This window comes from Syngnathus leptorhynchus, chromosome 14, assembly GCF_054491065.1.
Source record: "Syngnathus leptorhynchus isolate UIUO chromosome 14, UIUO_Slep, whole genome shotgun sequence".
In the NCBI taxonomy this organism is placed as follows: domain Eukaryota; kingdom Metazoa; phylum Chordata; class Actinopteri; order Syngnathiformes; family Syngnathidae; genus Syngnathus; species Syngnathus leptorhynchus.
In genome coordinates this window covers 817133-831815 of record NC_141208.1, presented here as the reverse complement: position 1 = coordinate 831815, position 14683 = coordinate 817133, and the positions used below count along the sequence as shown (strand labels likewise).

General features: G+C 48.6%; 3 protein-coding genes across 11 annotated transcripts in view; 2 read left to right on the top strand and 1 right to left on the bottom strand.

The window, feature by feature from the left end:
- Positions 1 to 341: 341 nt before the first annotated feature.
- hectd3 (HECT domain containing 3) overlaps positions 342 to 14683 on the bottom strand; it is a 24461-nt gene continuing 10119 nt past the window's right edge. For 2 of the 8 annotated variants that reach the window (XM_085930442.1, XM_085930443.1), the window contains 21 exons: positions 14537 to 14632; positions 7495 to 7761; positions 6444 to 7400; positions 4664 to 5093; positions 4159 to 4412; positions 3880 to 4015; positions 3546 to 3667; positions 3340 to 3453; positions 3191 to 3273; positions 2927 to 3101; positions 2782 to 2863; positions 2518 to 2700; positions 2125 to 2346; positions 1943 to 2056; positions 1787 to 1876; positions 1323 to 1529; positions 1124 to 1253; positions 946 to 1020; positions 792 to 879; positions 647 to 715; positions 342 to 548 (listed from right to left, as the gene is read on the bottom strand). In XM_085930442.1, coding sequence (XP_085786568.1) covers positions 464 to 548; positions 647 to 715; positions 792 to 879; positions 946 to 1020; positions 1124 to 1253; positions 1323 to 1529; positions 1787 to 1876; positions 1943 to 2056; positions 2125 to 2346; positions 2518 to 2700; positions 2782 to 2863; positions 2927 to 3101; positions 3191 to 3273; positions 3340 to 3453; positions 3546 to 3667; positions 3880 to 4015; positions 4159 to 4412; positions 4664 to 5014 — 2580 coding nt within the window. In that variant the 5' untranslated portion in view covers positions 5015 to 5093; positions 6444 to 7400; positions 7495 to 7761; positions 14537 to 14632 and the 3' untranslated portion in view covers positions 342 to 463. Of the gene's footprint in view, positions 549 to 646; positions 716 to 791; positions 880 to 945; positions 1021 to 1123; positions 1254 to 1322; positions 1530 to 1786; positions 1877 to 1942; positions 2057 to 2124; positions 2347 to 2517; positions 2701 to 2781; positions 2864 to 2926; positions 3102 to 3190; positions 3274 to 3339; positions 3454 to 3545; positions 3668 to 3879; positions 4016 to 4158; positions 4413 to 4663; positions 5094 to 5340; positions 5677 to 6443; positions 7401 to 7494; positions 7762 to 14479; positions 14633 to 14683 lie in introns of those variants that run through there. The other 6 variants (XM_085930440.1, XM_085930441.1, XM_085930444.1 and 3 more) reach the window with 6 other exon arrangements.
- rabggtb (Rab geranylgeranyltransferase subunit beta) lies at positions 5628 to 8122 on the top strand. Of its 2 annotated transcripts, XM_085930465.1 has the most exons (9): positions 5640 to 5921; positions 6202 to 6309; positions 6423 to 6620; positions 6702 to 6807; positions 6899 to 6951; positions 7032 to 7142; positions 7237 to 7362; positions 7505 to 7654; positions 7717 to 8122. In XM_085930465.1, the coding sequence occupies exons 1-9, from the start codon at positions 5919 to 5921 to the stop codon at positions 7855 to 7857; spliced, it is 996 nt and encodes a 331-aa protein (XP_085786591.1). In that variant the 5' UTR covers positions 5640 to 5918; the 3' UTR covers positions 7858 to 8122. The 2 variants fall into 2 exon arrangements, with proteins under 2 accessions (XP_085786590.1, XP_085786591.1); XM_085930464.1 differs by having other exon boundaries at positions 5628 to 5921; positions 7505 to 8122.
- Positions 8787 to 14683, top strand: part of st6galnac3 (ST6 (alpha-N-acetyl-neuraminyl-2,3-beta-galactosyl-1,3)-N-acetylgalactosaminide alpha-2,6-sialyltransferase 3) — an 8122-nt gene continuing 2225 nt past the window's right edge. The window contains exons 1-4 of the mRNA XM_085930472.1: positions 8787 to 8930; positions 11027 to 11221; positions 12947 to 13356; positions 14518 to 14625. Coding sequence (XP_085786598.1) covers positions 8913 to 8930; positions 11027 to 11221; positions 12947 to 13356; positions 14518 to 14625 — 731 coding nt within the window. The 5' untranslated portion in view covers positions 8787 to 8912. The remainder of the gene's footprint in view (positions 8931 to 11026; positions 11222 to 12946; positions 13357 to 14517; positions 14626 to 14683) is intronic.

The window sequence follows — 14683 nt, the reverse complement described above, 5'->3', positions numbered from 1 at the left end:
AGCGAGATTTGACGCGCCACCGTTTTTTCATGCTTTGATATCATTTTGATAGAATAAAATAGAATGCATGCTATGTTGAATTTAATGGAAGTGTATTGATGAAACGTCGGCGAACATTTCTAAACATAATTCTCTCATTCACAGAATTTCTCTAACTGCAAATTGACATCATAACAAGATCCAAATAACCTTAACCAGAGGTGGCTTTGTGTTCCCAAACGTATATTTTATAACGGTACATCTAAAAAAAATTCCACCGGTAACCCTTAATGCATAAACATCACATCTTCGTGAGATCGTCACACAAACAACAATGCATAGGCAGGGGTCACGAGATAAAGTCAAGTTTCCATTTATACTTCTTTATTATTTTCTCTCTTATTTACAATTGTGATAACTTGGCAGTTATTCCATTTCAAAAGTGATGCGTGTGCAGCAGAACTTATGGGGGGGGGGGGGGGGGTCACTCTTCCCAAGGGCTCACATCCGTGTCAATTGCCACGCAATTGTAGGCGGCGTAGCGCAGCTTCTCTTCACAAACTTTGGCACTGCCATGACAAAATCCACACATGCGCAGTTCAGCGGGCTCATATAAAGAAATAAAAAGCAATCCAGTCAAAATACAGATGGCCGAGCGCCTGCCTACCTCGGGTAGTTGGGTAAATACAGTGTGCTGGAGCACGTGGAAGACTGCGGAAGCGCATCGCTCTCAGAGCTAGAGTGGGAAGCCAAAGCAGTTGAAAGGATAAAACGCCCGCTTGCAAGTCTGCTCAACTTATTATTATACTTGCCAAAATACTTGCTTGTTAGAAAAGACGTAGATGGGGGCCGGAAGACGACTTCGACCCGTCACAAACCTCAGAAATCTGCTACGGTCCTCTGAAAAGATGGATAAAAATCATCAGGTTACATGCGTTGAGGAGGATGTACAGAGTAAAGACCCACCATTGGTGAAGTTGCTGAGCGCCTCCCACAAATACTGCACACAAGTGTCATTTTGTTCCAGGTCCTCATAGCAAGCTGGCAAACAAACGAGAAACAAATTGGCTTTTTTTTTCCACACCCCCGTTTGCTTTTATTCTGTTTGGAATAATTGACAGTATTAACTGTGGAGTCAACTGACTGAGTCTTTTGAGGGCTTCCACGCTGATTTCCGGGTCCCCGCAAACCTTCTTCTCCACTTCCTGCCAGGTTAGCAGATCCAGAACAGCCTGCGGAACCACCTTCAGCAGTCCGGCCTGTAACGCCATGATCTGCGATGGGCGGAAAGAGATGGATGAGGCACAAGAGGCGACCGTCGGGACAAAGGCTTCAAAACAGACCTGCTGCTTGCTTTCTTCCAGCCGAGCCTTCTGCACGAGGCGGATGAAGTTGCGGCGGTCCTCGTAGCGGACGGCCACGTTACCGCCGCCCGGGACCAGCTCCACCATCTGGCCATCGCTCAGCAAGGTGGTGTAGACCAGCTCCTCGCCGAAACGGAATTCAAAGGTCTCGCGGTCCATGTTGTCCATGGCCTCCAGCAGGTTGACCTGACAATGCAGCCGGTATGTGTGACTTGTTTGTCCATGTGGCATTTTGAGTGAAGCTTTTAATGCAATCTGGACCAGAAACCTTTTCAAATGCTTTTACATTATAAATAAAATGTTGCATTTAATAGGATATCCAAATTGCTCATTTCAATCATGATACATTTATTTGAAATTGTTATATGTTGATATTTGAGGAAATTGCCAAATCTAAATCTGACAAAAAAATAAATAAAAATAAGATCCACTAATATCCTCACCAGCACAGAATCTACAGCGTGGAAGTCTTTGCTCCAGCTAACTGCCTCCCCGGTGAGCTGCTTCCACACCAGGCCCGGCAGAGCCAGAACCTTTTGGGTGGAGAAAGAACAACAACAAAAATAGCTGCAAAAATGAAAAAGACAAGAATCACTTACGAGAAAATCTTTCCCTCTAAGCGCTGCACCCATCAGCTGCCCGATCCACTCGTACTTGTGGAATTCTTTGCAAGATGGGTTTGGGACGTAGTAGTCTCTGGCCTCCAAGGCACCCTGAAGAGAAACACAACCCAAAAATCAATGGAAATAGAGAAACATCAACCAAACATGTGTTATCGTACCTGGTTGGAGGTTCGCGTGAAGAAGGGCAGCGGCATGGGACATTCGGCCGAGCTGGGACACAGCTCCTCGGACATGTCGGCCAAGCTGTCCCGGAAGCCCCCGCCCTGGTCGATGATGCCCTCTGCGATGAACTTGCATTCCCACCACTGGTCGTAACGAGCGGGCCACCTGTAATCCAAAGTCTTCTCCATTTTATCCGACGGCTTCAGGCCTTCGTACACCTGCGGAGTTACAAGGACAGGTGTGACCTCCCCCCCAAAATAAATATATATATATATCTATAAGATATCTCTTGGCTGGTGGCATTTTTCAGCCGCCAGGAAGTACATTTCAATCATTTTCACTTGAGAAATAAATCAATACTTCTGGGCCACCATAAAAATCAAGCCGACCTGACTGAACACAGCGTTCTTGCAGCTGAGGTCCAACGAGGGGTTGTCCCTATGCTCCATGGCTAGCCGCCTGTTGATGTAGAGGCACGGCAGGAAGTTGGGCTTGCTGGTCTCAGAGTCCTTCAGGCACTGCGTGACCAGAGCGGAGCGGCGTTTGGACTGCAGCAGAAACTGCTTTATGCTCTGGAAGGTGCCGTAGACAAAAGAAAACTCAGATTGTATCTTTTAGTCAGAACCTTCCAAGGTCCATTTCGGCCAACTCACTTTGATGTGGTTGAAAGTGCCCACGCTGTAGTCCCAGGCAGGCACAAAGTGCGGGAGAACGCTGTCTAATAGAGAAGTGAACCTGTGAGAAGAAACATCAATGAGAACAATTTGGCCCACTGGCTTGACTAGAAACATTTGCTACCTCTGGATGATCAGCGCTCGGCGGTAAAGGACATCGGCCGGCGTCCCCTGCAGACGAGGGTAGCGCACCAAGTAGGAGGACTGGAAGATGTCTGCGTTCAGTCCCAAGTCTCGCTCGCACGACAACTTGATCTTCAAGCCTCGGATGCGCACGTCGATACCCTCATCTTTCCCACATAAAGGGCCACATGCACACAAGAAGCCATTTAAAAAAGGCTCCAAATCACTCCTTCCGACCAATACCTACCCGAACATCAAAACTCACCTCGACATTCCTCAATTCGGACCTCAATGACCGGCAGGTGAGACGACATGTCTTCCAGCACGCAAATCTCCCCAATCAGATTGCTGTTGACAAAATGAGGACAAATTGGATGCTAAGTTTGAAGCGCTGCAATTCAAAGAGTTTCTCACTCGTCAATGGTGACGTCACTCAGCTTCTTCAGCGCCTCTCCCTCGCCTCCGTACACGGTCACCCTCTTTGGCATGTAGTTGTCGTCCGTGGAGTCCACCGTCAAAATCAGCTTACTGTGACCCAATGAGAGAAAAAAGAAAGCCCAAAACATTTTGCATTTGGATCACCAGACAAGTCTCGTTGGCGGCTGGCGCCGGCTTCTCACTTGACAACAGTTCCCCTTTTCATGTGAAGTCGTATCCAGTGCTGTCCCTGCATTCCGTCGCTCTCCCAGTAGGTTTTGTTGTCGCCGTCCGTTAAGCTGTTCACGGCCCCGCTAGGATCCTCCTGGTAGTGACCACAACATCGAAAGCAGTGATTCTCAAAATGTGCTACGTGGGCTCTCTCATAAATGATTGAATTGACCACATTAGCATTCCTTTCAGTTTCACTCAATGATGAAAATGACTACACATTTGCACGCTACAGTTTCAGAGGTTCGGGTCACTTAGAAATGTCGACATTTTTCAAATCAAATCCGGGTAGTAATCGGGCCTCACCGAACACGACGAAACGTCAATATTGGTCACGCACTGCTTCAGACTGCCCAGGTTCTCGTCCTCTTTGCCAATGTGGTCATGGAAGTAGTGCACCAGGTCTTCGTCGCATTCATACGTCCAGGTCGGTGGTACATACCTGACAGTGTTAGGAGACATTTTATTTCACTAGGGTTTGTAGGTCTCAATGGAGCATTCAAATAATACCGGTTTGAACCAGTGAGTGGTTTCAGAACACTTCTGCAGCATTCTATTGCGACATGATTATTAGCCCAGACCCACCTCAGCTTCTCTACCGCGGCGGCGTCCGGCTCAGCTATCTTGGGTTTGTTTCCGAGAAACACGGCATTCTCCACGTCCACCACGTGCTCCCACCTGTTGCACGCTTTGTGGTCATAGCCCAAGAGCTGCTGCTGTCTGCTCAACGTTTCGGGCGACTCCACCGGAACCAGCCTGTCGCCGCCCTCGGTGTGCTTGCACACCAGGATCCAACCCTCTTCCAGCTCTTGCCCTGGACGGTGCTCCTCCAGCTGCTCCTGTGGACGCACACACACATACACGTGGATTTTAAATTGAAGAGGTTGAGGTTCCTTCCTTGTGAAAGATAACCAACCTCTCTCTTTATTTACATGTACAATGCTTGCAAAATTCTTGAAAGCCCCTCCCTCAAGGGAGTGAATTTTTTCATTTTGAGATTTTGGGCGATAGATGAATGATGTTTACCCGTGCGGCTTCAGCTTTTGTTACACAGTTGAATGATGAGCCTGGACACACAGCATCTTCTTACCTTATTCATCTTGACCCAGAGACCCTGGCTATTACAATATTCCTCCCCCGTGGTCCGGATACACGTCCCTTTCTTTAGCTCAATGGTGTACTTGCATAGTTTCTTGTTCATGGGACTCTGGTGCGGACCGTCAAAGACTGGTACCATCGTCTTGCCAGAGCCCCCGGTGGAAGCCCCAGAGGCAGCGGCGCAGGAGCTGGAGGATGAATCTTTGCAGATTTTGTAGCACATCTCTTTTGGCACATAACACAGGCTGTCGGGAAGCGGCTCGCTCTTCTGGAAACACTCAATGCAGCGGTTCAGAGAACGAATCCGGCCGAGCAGCAGGTGTGGACTGTCCCCCAGAGACATGATGACGCTTGAGATGGATGGGAGCGCCAGTCAGATGTCATGACCACACGGTTCTCCCTGTTTGCGCTGTGACCCCCACCTGGCAAATGAAACAAAAACGAAGTTTCGGAGCGTCATAAAACACAAAAGCGGCAGTCACGCGCAGGGTGCTGCTTTTAAACTGTCACCGAGAGTCTAAAGGTGAATCCGGTGCGCACAGCACATCGTGGCAATAAAACGAGCGATTCATCGAGGAAGCTAACACGGCAAGCTAGCACTGAGCTGTAAAACAGGAATCTCCCAAAACATAACAACGAAACATTGAGCATATAAACATGACTTTTTACCAACTATACTTTTCGATGGGACTCAGTCATCTTCTACATACCGCCAATGAGCGCCACCGTTTTAGTTTGTTGAGTCGGTGTTGATTGAGCGGAGACGTGACGGAACGCTACGGAAGTGCTTTCGATACTTTTGACCCGCTCGACTTCCCGTACCTAGGCGATCCTATTATTTTTGTGTGTCGTCGTTAATGATGTCAAACAAATCGAAACAGAAAGTCGAAAATGTATATCTATACATTGTTCCCAAGCAGTGCAACGGTGGACAAAGCGTTATTAACATAATCAACATAACTAGTGTCACATGTCATCTTCTTAGTGTACTTCTTCCCTTTTAATTGACTAGCGGTTAGAAAATAGAACAATTTAGGGTTGCATGTCAAGATGAGTGTTTCGGAACGATTGTTTCTTTTGGCCAGGGCAAAACTACGTTAGATTTTGTGCACAATTTTGTGCACACTTGCACTTCGCCTTCCGAGCTGCTGGCGGCAGCAAAACGCCTCCTGCCTCCCGATCAGGGTTATTGACATCAATCGAAGAAGATAAGGCCGCTGTCGCTTGATCATGAGTGAAATTTCGGCATGGTAAACAGCATTTATCTGTTTGTGTTGTCAAGTTTCAATGGTAACACGTAGCGTGAATGCGTTAGTATTACTCCGTTGAGTACAATTCAGTCCTCGACGTGAGATTGAGACGCCAAAAGTGTTAGCAATTTGGCTAGCGTGCAGCGATAGCACATTTCCTATTAACATGCAGTTTTATAATGCATTATGACGTGAACTTACATTCCAAATTTACAATGAAAACCACGAGCTAGCGTTATGCTTCAGAAGTACTGTACTATTTTTGTGTGTGTGTTGTCAGGGTACTCAAATAAAAGACGTCTTCATTAGCCCTGACGCTCCCCACACGCTCCTGCTGGACAAACATGCAGACTACATCGTTGCTTATGGCTCCAAAAAGGATGACTATGTGAGTGTGTCACAAAAGATATATGATCTAACCTACTCATCAACATGGGTTTTTAAGATAGGCTTGAAATAAAGGAGAATATTTCAAGTACTAAATACTGTACGCATGTGCAGGAGTACACGCTGTCCGAATACCTGCGCATGAGCGGCATCTACTGGGGTCTGACGGTGATGGACCTGATGTATCAGCTGCCGCGCATGAACCGCCAGGAGATCATAGACTTCATCAAGGAGTGTCAGCACGAGTGCGGCGGCGTCGGCGCCAGCATCGGCCACGACCCGCACCTGCTCTACACGCTCAGCGCCGTGCAGGTGATGCCGCACGCACGCACGAGCCCTCTGATTTCCACCGTCCCTCCAGTCCTCAATGGTTTTTGTTGTTGTTCTCTGTAGATTCTGTGCTTGTACGACAGTGTGGACTCACTGGACGTGGACAAAATTGTGGAGTACGTCCAAGGGCTGCAGCAGGCCGACGGCTCATTTGCAGGAGATAAATGGGGTAAGGGACCGAAATAAAAACAATAACAGGAATTGGCATGCTCCTGTAGGAGCTTTTTCAGCTGACTTTTTCATTTCTTTTGCCTCCTCAGGAGAAATTGACACAAGATTTTCCTTCTGTGCAGTGGCCACTCTTTCATTACTGGTGTGTGTGTTTTCATTCCAAGCTTCTTTAGCCAAGTCCTCATCCATAAAATGGCCGCCGTCTCTTTCCCCTCGCTGCAGGGCAAGATGGACGCCGTCAACGTGGAGAAGGCGGTGGAGTTTGTCTCGTCATGTATGAACTTTGACGGTGGTTTTGGATGCAGGCCCGGGTCCGAGTCGCATGCCGGCCAGGTAATGGACAATCTCTTTTCTGCCACCCTGTTATTATTATTATCTTGTTGCCTGTTTTTTTCACCCAAACATTCCGAAACGGCGTTTTTGTCAGATTTACTGCTGCACGGGCTTCCTTTCGCTGACGGGCCAGCTGCACCAGCTCAACGCCGACCTATTGGGCTGGTGGCTCTGCGAGAGGCAGCTGCCGTCAGGCGGCCTCAATGGGCGTCCTGAGAAGGTTCCCGCCCGCCGTTCTAATCGGCAATGTCACATCACCTTGAAAATGATCCAAGAGTTCGAATGAAATCAAATAGAAAAGAATCAACATTTTGCAAATAAATAGATGGTGAAACCTTTCTCCTAAACTCACCTTGTTTTAGCTTCCGGACGTCTGCTACTCCTGGTGGGTTCTGGCGTCTCTCCGGATCATCGGCAAGATCCACTGGATCGACAAGGACAAGCTGCGCACTTTCATCCTGGCCTGTCAGGACGAGGAGACGGGAGGCTTCGCCGACCGGCCGGGAGATATGGTGAGCGGAAAGGTCTCGGTCGACCTAACGCGTCATCATTGCCGACTCTTTCTTCTGCTTAGGTGGACCCCTTCCACACTCTGTTTGGTATCGCCGGCCTCTCCCTGCTGGGGGACGAGAAGATCAAGGCGGTCAATCCCGTGCTGTGCATGCCCGAGGACGTCTTGCAGAGGCTCGGCCTGAAGCCGGAGCTCCTCAGCTAACCCTCGTGTGCTAGCGTCTTACACTCGCACAAGTTGTCATCACTGAACATTCCTGTATGCAAAACTTGTAGTCATGATCAACTCCTAAATCACACATGAACTCTTGCTCCCTCCCATTAATGTAGACAAACATCTTTGTTAAAATGGCTAATTTACAGTATGCCGATAAAATGGTTACTTGAATGTTTACCATCTGTCCAAAGGTCATTTAGTGTGAATATGTAACTTATTTGGTTGCTTCGAGCAATAAATGTTTAGATCCTCACAGTATGTTGCTTCTATTCTGGCATGCACCAGCAGATGGCACTGTTGCCTTCGTCAATATACCCTAACCAGACACCGCAGTGATAATAATGAGCAGAGTCATGCTCATGACCAGCGATTACACTGAGCCATCACTCTTGTTGTCTTTGCCACAGTAGAGCAAGACATTATCATAAAGCAGCCAGTCTGTGCTCAAACTTCAAGTAGCAAGTTTTGATGGCATCCAAGTACCAAACATCAAAGTGGCCAGCATGGTGGGGTAGGGCTTCAAATTAGTGGTGGAGTTTACTCTTCATGTACATTTCAAATTAGTGGTGGAGTTGACGCTTCATGTACATTTCCAATTAGGATACGAAGTCAAGATGACGATGAGAATTTCAGGCAATGACTAGGATTCAGGACCAAGACCGTGGCTTTCAAAATGATCATTTGAGGCCAAAATTAGGGTTTCAAATTCATGTTAGGGTTCTGAATCTGATCCCTAGCCTCACAGACAGGAAGCGGACACCAACCACGTGACTTGCGCTCAGACAAGAGGCGAACGGGAGGATGAGTGGGCGGGTCTTTTAACGCGTGTGGGCCAATAAGATCGCAAATGACTTCTCGCAGCAGCTCCACTAGGGAGGAGGGATGGAAGAAGAAAAAAAAGGGCCGCAGAGGAGACGAATAACGGTACCGAGCCCTCGAGCTGGTTTTCAGCCTTTTTTTCTCCTGCACCGAATGTCGCGGGGGACCTTTCATGGCATCGCGGTGCTGCTGACAAGCGTTCAAAGAGCATCGTGGAAATAAACATGGCCTGGATGTGGAAGGTGAGCGATTGAATGGAGGGAGACGGACGAGCAAGAGGGTGGGGGCGGGGATGAGGCTGGCGGGGGGGCGGGGGTCTTTTATTTTTTGCATCGGTAGCAACAAAAACAACGCGTGCCGATGAAGGCGATACACAATGCGGCCAATGGCTTTGCGGGGGGGTCCGCTCGGCGCGACCCCCCTTTTATGGGGAGGTCTATTCAATATAGCGTGAAAGTGGGCATGCAGGTGTTTCTGCGTATTATGTGGAGCGCGCGCGCGCGCGCGCAACATCATCATCATCATGAATAAGTGGTTATCAATTTACATGGCAGCAACATGAAAATGTTTTGTTGTTTCGAGCTAAATTGACCAATATGAACGTTTAGGCTTGTATTTTGGGCTCTGGTATCAGAGGTGGGTACGCGTTATGTCCTCCAGAAGAATATGAAATGTTTATTTTGTCCCTTAAAGGCCAATGTAGTGAGCCATGGCAGTGCATTGTGGGACTTGGAGTATCTGGAGGGAAAATATGTCAAACAGGGACCTTGTTTGAGATTGTCTGTCTTGTGAGCTCAGATGGTGTTTCAATCCAAAAAGTGGCATGTGGTTAGAGTGGCTCTACAATATGATCTTTGTTGAGTGTTTTCTTCCTGACGTTCAAAAGATGGGAGGGAACTTTGCTTGCCATTTTACATCCTAGGGTCATTTTGGCCTTTTCCAGTGAGGACCGAGCGGCTCATCTCGAAGATTTTATCCTCGCCAGATGGCCGAGGCGGTGTCATGCCAGAGTGTGGGAACTCTCGTTTGCATTGGTGACACGTACGAAGCCTCCCTGACCAATCAAGGAGCGACCTTGTGTGAAAAGCTCTGAGCAGAGCACTTGAATGGCAAAGCCATTGATTGCGAGGCCAAAGGTCCGAGCCGGCAAAGCCCGGCCTGATCCCGTCACATCCAGAGTGGGATCGACACCTCTTCGGCGCCAGAGCGCTGTAATCCTCCTTGTACTTTCTCCCAGACAGCTCTGGGCGCCCTTGAAGCGAGCCAGTATAAAATCTCGTTATCTGCTTTAGTGTCGTCGCAACTGTTTGCGCTACGTGAACATGTTCAACTTAAGCTACTTGAGTGAATTAACCGCTTCCCTTTTCCCCATCAAAACAAGTACTGCCGTGAATTTGGGCTATTCGCCACAACGAGCGGAAAACATTCGCGTCATAGACAAGCCCAAAAAACTGTCGTGTCGTCTTTGGATTTTTTTTAATGCACTTATACGTTGTTATTGTGAATATTCTGATGAACGTGTGTGCTTTTCTAAAGTAGAAGGGGAAAATATAAGTGCTTTATCTTCTGGGGGATTATGTTCCATTAGATGTGAGGTATGCATTAGCCTAATGGCTTCTCCCAGGGGGCTCGCTCACAACAAGGTCACCTACAGAGCCGCCATCACCTTTGTTTTTCAGGGCACATTAAGCTCCCCTCAGCGTCGCTAGCGGATTAGCGCTCGTTTGACCTGAATTGAAGGATTTTTGCGCTGATGGCATCAAATAGAAATACACTTTCCAATCTATCCTACAGTGTGAGGCAATTGGGCCCTCTGCTGGGGTTGGAGAGCAGTGCAGTCATCCCTTGTCAAAGGCTGTTCCAGATCAAGTAAAGCAACCCCAGAACCGAACCGAGCCTAATCCCAAAAATGACTTGGTGATATTAAAATAGAGCTGAATTGCCTACAAACAGCCTTCTCTTGTGTTTTTAATTTCACGGCTGTTTGGGCGCCACCTGAGACCTAAAAGTGCAAAACAGCCTTGAGATAAATATTGAAAAAATATATTTGAATTCCCCACGCAATTAGCTGCTCCCAATGAAGCTCTTGTTTACGGAGCTGGAGAGCGGCTCGCCCGCGCCAGAGCCTGTTTGGAAGCCCGTTTCAACCAATCACGTGCCAGTAAACAAGCTCATTTTCACCCTTAGAACAAGGCCGACTGCTAAATCCATTCCATGTATGTGGGGAAATAAACACACAGTCATTCTGCAATGTATGCTCCCCCTTCCGGCTTGCTCGTTTCACTTCTTTGCACTTCCTCTCCTCAAGAGAAAACATCCACTCTTTTCTGGCCCACAGAGAAAGTCCGTGATCGCCACCGGAGTGGCGGCGGCGGTGTCGCTCTTCCTGGTGGCCGTCCACCTGGCCGACAAGCCCTACTTCCCGTGGCAGCCCGCATTAGGCGAGGCCTTCGGCAGCCACTGGGCGCCATCCGAGCAACCGTACCAGGCTTTCAAACCTCATCCAGGATACCTCAGCATCCCCAAACAGGAGGTGAGTGTTGTTTTTTTTTTTAAAGAAAAAACAAAAAACACCCCAACATTAGCCAGCATGCTGCTGTTGACACGCTGGCCTGATCGAGCCAGTTCGAATATCAGTCACGGTCGTTGAAAATCCCCAAGTTGGGTACAAAATCCTTTTTCTCACTCATATTTCACCGTATCGAGTAGTCGCAACGACCGCCAATGGCAAATCTATTAAGAAGGTGCGTTTCGTCAAGCATTGGCTGAATTCATGAAGGAAAATGTCTTGTTTGATGTTTGCTTGTCGCTTTTGTACCACGCTGTGTGATCCCATTCTGCTGCTGGATACTCTCGACGCAATTTATGGAAATTGAAATATCAAAGAGGCTTAATTCCCACACATTACAAGGCGAGGCGAGGAGGAGGCAGAGGGGAAAACCGCCGAGGCGCATTATTGTGGAGCTTTGAAAGCTCTCGCTCTGAACTTCCTTCCCTCCCGTGCGTCCAGGCCGTCCGTATGTGTTTGCCTCCCTCAGCGACACTTTAACAGGCGCTCATATTTCACCCGGATGGTAATCTCCTAGCATGCGTAGCGCGGTGTCACCAGAGGGCTTCTAAACTTCTCACCCGCGCATCTTTCGTGCATGACAGCATTTGTCTTGCAGGTGTGAAATATCATCTATTTGTTTGCAACGGAAAATCCGATCAGAATCCGGTCGCTGCCAATCAAGGCACGGCGTTTGACTTTCCATTCTACGGAAAATCGGATCAGAATCCGGTCGCTGCCAATCAAGGCGTGGCGTTTGACTTTCCATTCTGTTTTTGTGACCTCGATAGGACTCGCATCCACAACTGGTCCACTAACCGACGTTTTGAGAACAAAAGACTTTGATTTGGATTTGGGGCTGTTGTGCTTTTATTTTGGTAGGTTGCTACTTTCTGTGGTTTCTTTCATAGGAAAAGAATTGGCAGTAAGACCAAATATCGAGCATCGGTGAATGATTGGTGCTTTAGAGAACTTTAGCACAGAGAGTCTTTCAAGGAGAATGACTCAGCCGAGGAGGCGTCCGCTCCGCCGGGGACAATTGCGCTAATGTAATAATCACGGCCTGTTAATGAACGCCGCCGCCTTGTGCATTTTAATCAAGGGCGATGTGAAAGCTATTGAGCCAAAGGAACGCTGCATTTTCCCAAATGTCCACGCTCGGCTTTTTAAAGAATGTGGCAGGATTGTGAGGATTACAAAAGATGCCTGCAGTGGGATGCTAAACTTTACAACAGGGGTTGTCAATAAAATGCTTGCGCTCAAGGGCCACATTTGACTTTTCAAATGGACACAAATTGAAAATCTCTCGCTCAAGTAAGCGGCTATCCAAATATTGACGAATATTTCTTTCCGTTAAGCAAATGAACTTTCAGCGCCATCTTTATTCGGCGACTATAAAGTGTAACGTTCCCGAGCTTCGGGGCTCCTCGTAGGCGTGTGAAAGTGTAGCTCGCCGTCTCGTCGCTATCGTGTTAACGACGACGACGCTCGCGCACCTCTGCGTTCTGCCTCGTAAACTCCCGGTGCCCATTCAATTAACGTAGTCGCTGGCGGGGATTTTCACGCAGCGCTCTTAAAACCTTTATGAGTTATGACGGCGTCCATATAGTTGATGGGATGGATCTCAAAACATCCCTACGATATAATAGAATGCGTTTTTGTTGTGAAAAAGCGCGAGTGAGGCCAATCTGGTCCCGTTTCCCACGGCAGCCCTTGAAGCTCAAGTGCGAGCTGTGCAGCGTGGTGTCCAGCTCGGGCCAGATGCTGGGCCAGGCGGCCGGGGAGCTCATCGACCGCTCGCCGTGCATCTGGCGCATGAACAACGCGCCCACCCGGGGCTTTGAGCGCGACGTGGGCCGGCGCACCACGCTGCGGGTGGTGTCGCACACCAGCGTGCCGCTGCTGCTGCAGAGGCCGCAGCACTTCTTTGGCCAAAACAACCGGACGCTCTATGTGGTGTGGGGCCCGCTGCGCAACATGCGCACCGACGGCAAGGGAGTGGTGTACAACATGTTGCGCAAGGCGGCCGACAACTACCCGCACGCACGCATCTACGCCACCACCGACGACAGGATGAATTACTGCGACATGGTCTTCAAGAAGGAGACGGGCAAGGACAGGTGAGTCCGACATGGCCAAAATTCATTGCCATTCAATCCTGCAATGATTGGACACAGCAAAATGATACAACAAGTGCTGTTTTCTGCATGCAAATGTCAACGCTGAAAGGTCACCATTAACAACAACGACAAAACACTGCTACAAAGCACGTGCTGGTTGAGGAGACTTCCCGTTCTCTTCTCCATCGAGCAAAACGGGGCATGGGACCTAATCCGCAACATTGAACATGTCCTCGGTTTGAACGTGTCTACACAATTACAAGACGTCTGTTCTGAAAAAGAACAAACGCCCTCTCTGAGTGCAACACAGCTCAGCTGTGAAACGGATTCTCCTTTTGGTTTCAAAGGCCGATGTTTCCGTGCGACCGAGTACCAACGTAGCCGATTAGCGTGCCTGATTACACAGGCGTGACATCGCCGTTAATAAAGCGGGATTGAAAGGATATCAGCCAGCCAGCCAGCCAGCCAGCCAGCCAGCGTGCGGCATCTGTCGTTTGCTAACCAGACCTCCATTTCGGAGTGTCCGTTTGTCCTTCAAAAACTGTGGGAATATTCCGTTCCGGAAAAGTGTGGCGGCTGACAGCTTGCGTCGGAGGCAGGCGACATTTTGAGCGCGTGGGCTGCTGCGTTACATCGTGTACTCTCCGGGGTGTTATGTTTCCCGGTACGCCACTAAATACTTGATATTTCCCGCAAATATTTGTTTTCATCTTTCAGAGATTTGAACTTCAATCATGCAGGTCACAGCAAGGTCAAACACAGCAACTCCAAGAAAATGCAATCCTACTTAGCAGGAAGAGAAGTGCTCCTCTGTTTTGTTTTTGGTCATAATTCAGCTTGACCTTAAGGAACTCGTCTAAGCTTAAAGGTCATGTGTAACGAGGTAAAAAAACGATTTATGGACAAACTGCATTGAGGCCTTGTGGCATCCTAAGTAGCTCGTTAGTGGCCTTTGTAAAGAAAGCAATAAAAAGGAGCGGCGGTCCACAATGGCTTCTTATTGCCCTCCGGTCGGAACCAAGAAACGCTTGAGCGAGCTGACGTGGCAGCGTTGCTCATTGGCGTCATTCAAAATGAAAAGCGGCGCTTGTCATAAAGAAAGAAAGAAATAAAAGTTGCTAGCCTGCAGCAGCTCTTCTTCGAATCTGTGTGCGTTGACAGGATCCAGTCAGGGTCGTACCTCAGCACGGGCTGGTTCACGCTCATCCTCGCCATGGACATGTGCAAAGAGATCCACGTCTACGGCATGATCAACGACACCTACTGCAAGTAAGGCCTGCGGGACAAAATACATCCATTACATTTCAGCAACGAGGACAACCTTTAA